Genomic DNA, 8,730 nt, shown 5'->3' with positions numbered 1-8,730 from the left:
TGAGGCAGGAGACTCGCTTGAGCCCAGGAGTTGGAGGTTGCTGTGAGCTGTGATGCCACAGTACTCTACCCAGGGGGATAGCTTGAGGCTTTGTCTCAAAAAATAAATTAATTAATTAATTAAATAAAAAATTTTTGCCGTAAGAGATAAGGTCCTGCTATGTTGCCCAGGCTGGTCTCAAACTCTCAGAATCAAACAATCTTCCCATCTTGACATCCCAAAGTGCTGGGATTACAGGTGTGTGCCACTGTGACTGGCCTGGACTGTTGAATATTAAAGTACAGTGTGGTGGCACAGGCCTGTGGTCTCAGCTACTCGGAAAGCTGAGGTGGGAGGATCACTTGACCCCAAGAGTGACCTATGATTATGCTGCTGTACTCCAGCCCTGTCTCCTTAAAAAATAAAAAGTATTATGCCAATTAAATAAACATGTTAATGAGAACTAGCTTACACACTTTTAAGCTTTGCACATACATTTTAAAGACATTGTTCTATTGACTATGTCTTCTTTGAGGCCTTCTCCTGACAGCTGATGTGCACATATGCACAGGTATCCATAATCCTCCTCCTACTTCTTTCATAGGCCATTTCAGAGTGGTTATGTGCTCTCCAAATTCCTCTGACATTAGAGCCCACTCAGTGTTATCAACACTATAAATGTGGGAAATTGCTCATTTGGGAGTCCAATGTGAAAGAAGATGAATTCAACAGATCCTTGACATACTAAGTAAGGCTAACTTACTACATTATGCCATAGGACTACACAACTTCAAAGTGATGTTTCTTCACCCAGCTGCCTTATTATTCACTAAAGCACTGCAGCAGCTTCAGAACTATCCATTTAAAAGATAATGCAACTGGTATTAAGTAAAAGACTTCCTTTCAACCCTCAAGTTCCTATTCTCCTTACAGCTTGCATCTCCTGAACAAATTGTGAAAGCCACAAGAAACCTATTACTGTATTCACATATTTTCCCACATTTACTAGTCTCTAAAGTGGATGTGAAATAAAGAAAAATATCGTCATGTGCCTGTAGGTTCAAGAGGAAAAAGCAGTGAGCTATCCTTCCGCTAACGCCTCCTCCCGGACTGACAGAAGAGGACGACAGCTAGGCTCAGTGAGGGGATGCGCCCAGAGCAGGTGCAAGATAGGGCAGACGCCCTCTGCCTTCTTGTAAAAATCCAAATATATAAATACAGCACTTTTCATCTCTTGGTAAACTTTCCCTCTGTTTCTCAGAAATATAACAGTCTATAAGGTATATTCATTCAAAGCGATATTTCAGTCAAGACAGCAAAGAACTTGGAAGAACTGTCACTGATACAACAGACGAACGTATTTGGTGGAAATTCTAAGAAAATAATAAAAATGAGCAATCACCAGGTTTCTGCTTTATTTTCTTTTTCCTTAAATTTAGAATGAAAATGGGGCAGGGGATGAGGGAGAGATAGGGAAGTATGTGGGTTATTATGAAAGTTTTGAAAGACACAAAAATTAAGAAACATGGTGGTGCCTGTAGCTCAGTGGGTAGGGCGCCGGCCACATACAACAAAGCTGGCGGGTTTGAGCCCAGCCCAGTCCAGCTAAAATAAACAACGACAGCTGCAACCAAAAAACAGCTGGGTGTTGTGGCAGGCACCTGTAGTCCCAGCTACTTGGGAGGCTAAGGCAAGAGAATCGCTTAAGCTCCAGAGTTTGAGGTTGCTATGAGCTGTGATACCAGGGTATTCTACTGAGAATGACACAGTGAGACTCTGTCTCAGAAATAAATAAATAAATAATTAGGAAACATAAAATTGGCTCGGCGCCTGTGGCTCAAGCGGCTAAGGCGCCAGCCACATACACCTAAGGTGGCGGGTTCGAATCCCCAGCCCGGACCCGCCAAACAACAATGACGGCTGCAACCAAAAAATGGCTGGGCGTTGTGGCGGGCGCCTGTGGTCCCAGCTACTTGGGAGGCGGAGGCAGGAGACTTGCTTGAGCCCAGGAGTTGGAGGTTGCTGTGAACATGATGCCATGGCACTCTACCCAGGGGGATAGCTTGAGGCTCCGTCTCAAAAAAAAAAACAAACAAAAAAAAACATAAAATCAGCCAGGTGTGGTGGTTCATACCTATAATCTTAGCACTCTGGAAGGCTGAGGTGGCAGAACAGCTTGAGCTCAGGAGTTTGAGACCAGTCTGAGCAAGATCTAGACTCTGTCTCTACTAAAAATAGAAAAAAACAATTCGCTGGGCTTTGTGGTAGGCACCTGTAGTCCCAGCTACTCCAGGGGCTAAGGCAGAGGATAACTTGAACCCTTGAATCCAGGAGTTTGAGGTTGCTGTGAGCTAGGCTGATGCCACAGACACTAACCTGGGTAAGAGACAATAAAAAAAAAGAAAAGAAAGAGAGAGAAAGAGAGAAACATCAAATCCCCATGGATGGAAACAAATGAAGTCCTCCTAGCAACACTGATAAGCTGAGCAAGCTGAAACTTGCATGGGTGAATCAGATGTTTCTGCCTGAATTTCTTAGAATGAAATAATAGACCATGACACAATCTGTCTCAAAACTTTTGTACTGACCTACGTGTGCAAGCAAATAATGGCATATATTATTTTGTAAGGTTATAACTAGTAAGTTATGCTGTTACTAGTTGCTTGAGAAGTGTGATCTTGTAAGAAAGTGTCCCCCAGAACAAAAAAAGAGGAAAAGCAATGTTAAAGGAGAAAATAAACTTGCATATCATAGCAGAAACTGGGTATGTGTAGGAGAAAACAATTGGCCTTTTCTTTTTTTTACAGTTTTTGGCCGGGGCTAGGCTTGAACCTGCCACTTCCGGCATATGGGGCCGGGGTCCCACTCCTTTGAGCCACAGGCGCCGCCTATGATTGGCCTTTTCTAAGAATAGATTTCCCCACGACTTTCCTCTTACATATATAAGTATTTTTATATAACAAATAATTTTCAAGATAAGAAAGATAGAAACCAGAGGACTTCACTGACAACTATACAGAAATATTTACTTTGTATGACAAAAAAGTCAAGATCACAGTACACAGTAGTTATTTATTTAAATACCTGAAAAAGTCAATGATGGAAAAAATAGGTTTATCGTGAGAGTTTATATTCATTAGATTTATTTTATTATTAAAAAAGTACTGCCTCTAGGTTATCCTAGCCAGATATAGAACACTTCATGACACATGCAGCTACTCTAATACACTGTAATAGACACAGCCGTTATAGAATGATTTACACTTTGGGAAGAAATTCAACAGTAGTAAGGGTGACTCTTTATTTAAACTAAAAACAATAATATACAAATTGTCTTCCTCATTTGATTGAAAGGGCTATAAAATTTAACATACTGACAAAAGAAGCAACATAATCACATAGATAATACCTCTGCTAATTGCTTTTAACCTTACTTCTTTCTTAAAAGAGCTGCATACTCAGCTATACAATTTTCTAGACTGCAGGATGGCTTCGAGGCTGGCCTACCAGAAGTGACTGAAAGAAAGTCAACTTGGTAAGCTGACACTGGCTTGTGTATTTTTAAAAATGGAGAGAAGAGTGGCAAATTGTGCCACATGTACTTACAGAACCCAAAGGATCGTTCTGAGTAAATGTGAAATAAATAAGTGATCCGTGAGTAAATACAATCTCTGGACTGACTTAAAACTAGGAGAGCGAGCCTGTGAGCACTAACAATACCACGTAGAAATGTCTAGAAACGTCATTTCTAGTACTCAGTTTAGGAGACCACATCTTGCCTGAATATGTACATTATTTACAAAATATTCCCTTTTGGCCTCTGAAATTTAGCCATTTTAGTTTGGCTGTTAGCTGTTTCTTTCCATATACTAGCCAATACTGCAGTTATATCTATCATTAAAATACTCTTACGCATGAATTACAAATATTAATAAAGTAACTCTGCATGTATAAATATCTCAATATTTCTAGCAGAATTTAAAGCATTCAGAATGTACATAAAAGTATTTGTTTTTGGTAGGGACCGCATTTTGTTTTAATCATCGTTGTTTCAATAATGCTCTGTACATAGCAAAGCCCAAAACTGCAAAAACAGTAGCACCAAAACTTGCTCGAAGCCAAAATGTGGAGCTCTTGAGGTCAGCTTGTGTCACGTGCCTGTAGTCAGAAAATATAATTAATATTTAAAACATGATTAGTAGGAAAATATTATGCCAGTGATGTAACAGTCTACTTTAGGGAAGTATTAGCACACTTGTCAGGCTAATTGCATACAGTAATGCTCCCCAAAACATTTATCAATATAGCCGTGTATACATTGCTTAGATAGTCATTACCTTAAGAAAATGACATAATGTAGACATTAATAAAGACAAATGTCTTTCCAATTAGCTACAACTGGGGGATAGACAAGTAAAATTTTATACATTTTCTTTACATGGGAAATGAAGATATTAGACAAATCAACCTACTACTTTTTACCACCACCATGGTACTTCAAATGAGTTCTCACACTTCTGAGGGTCACAGAACTTAGATAATGTGCAATCTCCTGTCCCCACAAACAGAAAGCTATTTTGTAAGCAGTTAAGCGACAAGTGACAATACTTTTCTAAGAGCAATGACTAAAGTTAACTTTGGAAATATTGAGCCCCATAAAAATTTACCAAAAATATCCCAAAGTGGGAGGAAAACATTTACCAGTTTGCATTAATTTGGTTACTGCTAATTAAAGAAGGAAAAAACAAAAACAAAACAAAAAACTGAACCCTGGTGTTAGTCGGACAGGCAGTGATAATGGTATCAACTAAAGGACATGATGTCACATGATGGACTGAAAGGTAATGACATAAAAGAAGCCAAATTATGCATGACGAGAACAGGGACAGCCTGTACCACATACTGAGTTGTGAGCATGCTCAGTTAATAACACTGCTAAGCACCCTCAGAGTCTCAAGTATGACAGCTTACCATGCAGAGGATAAAGCTTTAAAGCAAAGGTTGGACATTTTATTCAGATGTCTCACTAAAGCCTTAGTTAAGCGAACACAATTGAGGTGATGCAGAAAACCTACAGAATTCAGAGCTTAGAGACTGTCTAGTTTAGGTTATTTTACAACTACGTTAAACAGATTTGAAGCAAATATCAGACATCATTAAAAGACCAAGACACTGACATATGCAAAGAGTTAAGAGTCAAGAATTTCAAATTGCATAAAACTTTCCCTCAGTAATAATCACAGAATGATCAGATTAGTTACCACAAAATACATCTGTACTCCCCTAGAAACAAATCTATAACATAAGCCAGATGGCTCCATGCTCATCACCATGGCAAAACAACACACAACACTCCAATTCCTTATCCTCACCAGTTTCTACTAAAAAAAAAAAAATCACCCCTTACATCATTATTTTTAGTAAAACAAAGTGATAGCTACCACTTGGAAGTTAGTTCTTCTAACAGGCAATGTTTTATTTTAAAAAAAAAAAAATTACAGGAGAGAATACTTAGTTGTTTTTTTTTCCCCCAATTAGAAAAACTCCAACAAGTCCAAACCATCAGTTGCGGGAACTGTTACCTGGCTTCAAGAAAAAGTGGACCATGGGATGACTCCATGAAGATGGAATCTTCTACAGAGCCGACAGCGTGCACCTGGTGAGTAATACTGCCTTCGTCGTCTGCTAACAGCATGGCACCCCACTCAGCTACCCGGGCTCTTAACCTTTCATACACATGGCACAGTTTGTAGTTCATGGCAGAGCTCACAAAAGAAGGGGACTCAAAATAACATCTCTCAATTATATATCCCACACACAAATTGAGTTGCCACCTTATACGATGCATCTCATGCTTTCTATATTTAAAATAAATGTATTCTATAGCAAATTGCCAAACTTAAAAGGAATTCTATCTATATGTACTCTTTTAAAACATTCACACAACAGACAAGGAAACCTAATGCTGTTATACACATTCTCTATATATCCCTCTGAGGCTGGTCTTGGTCTGAAATACCAAGCAGAATCTTCGAAACCAGTACACTAAGCAGTCCTGACAAGATGTGCTCAGCTCATTTGAAATGAGGCTAACACCAATTAGTTAAGTCTATGGATGCTTATAATTTCAAGCATCCATATCTGGACTATCAGGAAGTACAAGTATACCTCTGTGAAAAATGAATCCAACATTCCAGACTTCTAGATTGCTATAGACCCTCAGGAGAGGAATGAAGTTTACAACTCTAAGTCAACAGAGATGTGCAGAATTTGAAGTGGGAACTCAGCCTAAAAGTACGTGAGAGCTTCTGCTTTGGTCTCCCTGTGATCATCGTGCATCTTTACTGTGGGAGATTTTTGATTTTGTTCTTGAATTTTTATGTATATTTTTATCGTAAGGGGAGAAAGAGATTAGGATTTAAGCTAGTTGCAATCAACTTAAAACGACTTATGAATAGTCTTCAAGTATGGACGTTTGTTTTACACAGCTCTTTGCTGTGTTTTCAGAATGTAGACATCACTCATGACTTTATTACTTTTCTTTTGCATTTCAAGATCAATATAGATATGTGTTCAAGGTACAGTAGCTTGAAAATTAAACTATTAGCTCAAAGTATATTTCAATGGCCCTATCAATGTTTATAGTAGTTGTTTAAGACACTTTTAGACAGAGAAAGCTTAGAGAACTATTTTATGCCTTTATCACATTCATTTAAAAGCTGTACTACCACATTCTATTTATAAAAGAGAAAGCTTTATAATAGATGGCACACTTGTCATTGCTAAGCTAACTGATACCACCTGAATAGAGAATGGTGTGATCTTAAACGTAATCCGTAAGTGAGAATCAGAAACAGATTCATGTTTGTCATTTGAGTTCTCAAACAGAAGCAGAATAACAGTTCCATAAAGTTACTTCCTGGTTAAGCAGAAGTAATTATTCCGCAATTCAAAAGCATTAATTCTTACAAAATGACATAAAAAATATCATCTTAGAATAAATTATAGTATCTTATTACATACTTTTCCTTTCTTTCTTTTCTTTTCGAATACAAAAAAGATAATACATGTATATGCTTACTAGAAAATCTATGGGGAGAAAAAGGCAAAGTAGAAAGAAAAAAAAATCACTGGCAGTGCCCATGGCTCGGTGGGTAGGGTGTCGGCCACACACACCAAGGCTGGCAGGTTTGAACCAGCCTGGGCCAGCTAAACAATAATGACAACTGCAACATAAAAATAGCTGGGCAAAAGTTGTGGCGGGCACCTGTAAGTCTCAGCTACTTGGGAGACTGAGGCAAGAGAATTGCTTAAGCCCAAGAGTTTGAGGTTGCTGTGAGCTGTGAAGCCATTGCACTCCACTGAGGGAGACATAGTGAAACTCTCCCCTACCCCCAAAATGACCAATTAAAATTTAAGGTATTTCCTTTTCTTTCTTTTTTCTTTGAGAAAGAGTCTGGCTCTGTTGCTCTGGCTAGAGTGCTGTGGCATCAGCCTAGCTCACTACAACCTCAAACTCTTGGGTTTAAGGGATCCTTCTGTCTACCACAACACCTGGCTAATTTTTCCATTTTTAGTAGAGATGGGTCTCACTCTTACTCAGGCTGATCTCAAACTCTTGAGTTCAAGGGAGCCTTCAGTCTTGGCCTCCCAGAATGCTAGGATTATAGGCACAAGCTACCACACCCAGACCCTCTTAAACCCTTTTCTTTTTCTTTCTTTCTTTTTTTTTTTTTTTTCAGTTTTTGGCCGGAGCTGAGTTTGAACCCACCACCTCCGGCATATGGGGCTGGCACCCTACTTTGAGCCACAGGCGCTGCCCTTAAGCTTTTTTCATGTATTTCTTACATAGCTACAAACATAATATGCATAATTAATATTTTTCCAAATTTGCTATAATATAAGGATTCCCGAGTAGCTTTGACTTATAGGCACACATTACCATGCCTGGCTAATTTTTACATTTTTTTCCTTGGTAGAGATGGGGTCTCACTGTGTTGCTCAGGCTGGCCTCAAGTGATCCTCCCTTTTTAGTCTCCTCAGTGCTAGGATTTCAGACATGAGCTACCACATCCAGTGTGATTATGGAAACATTTTTAATAGCTGGATATATTTCATTCTCCTATTGCTAGCTATCTCCATTTATTGGTGATGATAAAAAATGATAAAATATCTTTCCACATAAGCTTTTTCTTCTATATTTAGGATATTTTCTTTATGATAAATTTTTCAGAAATGAGTATTACTGGGTCAAAAATGTGCTTCTGCATATATTTATGAAGGTTCTTTTTTTAACCTGGTAATGTATAGGAATCACCAAATTTTCCCACTCTGTGTGAAATAAGTTCATTTAGTTCGGCAGTATCTCTTTTTAGAACATGAGAAATAATGACTAAATGCTGGAATATAACCATATCTAATCATTTAAAGCTTGTCAGAGTCTTCGAGTTTTAGGTGGAAAATTCCAGTGTCTGAGATGCTATCTTTCTGGCTTGGCAATCCTGAGTGTCCACATACATATCAGCCATCAAGCATTCCTTGACATAGGTATGGAGCCAATCAACATGGGCCTTATTACAGCTGCTACTTAATAATGCTGAGAGATGGAAATGTTTCATAATTGAGGTAATAAAGAGTTAAATGAAGAATTGTGTCAATAGTCACACAGGCATATATAGGGTGAGCAAAATTCCTATGTAGCTTTGCACCGAATACCTTAAAAAAAAAGCATTTAAAATGCTTTTTTTTTTT

At 38.5% G+C, this 8,730-nt stretch overlaps 1 protein-coding gene across 8 annotated transcripts in view; it reads right to left on the bottom strand.

Moving 5' to 3' along the window:
• Nucleotides 1-3,031: 3,031 nt before the first annotated feature.
• RHOT1 (ras homolog family member T1) overlaps nt 3,032-8,730 on the bottom strand; it is a 73,739-nt gene continuing 68,040 nt past the window's right edge. For all 8 annotated transcript variants that reach the window (XM_003797182.2, XM_003797183.2, XM_003797181.2 and 5 more), the window contains one exon: nt 3,032-4,137. In XM_003797182.2, coding sequence (XP_003797230.1) covers nt 4,020-4,137 — 118 coding nt within the window. In that variant the 3' untranslated portion in view covers nt 3,032-4,019. The remainder of the gene's footprint in view (nt 4,138-8,730) is intronic.

The sequence above is a fragment of the Otolemur garnettii genome, unplaced genomic scaffold (genome assembly GCF_000181295.1).
Source record: "Otolemur garnettii isolate 467f Iridium unplaced genomic scaffold, OtoGar3 scaffold00112, whole genome shotgun sequence".
NCBI classification, from domain to species: domain Eukaryota; kingdom Metazoa; phylum Chordata; class Mammalia; order Primates; family Galagidae; genus Otolemur; species Otolemur garnettii.
This window is presented reverse-complemented; position numbering and strand designations above follow the sequence as displayed.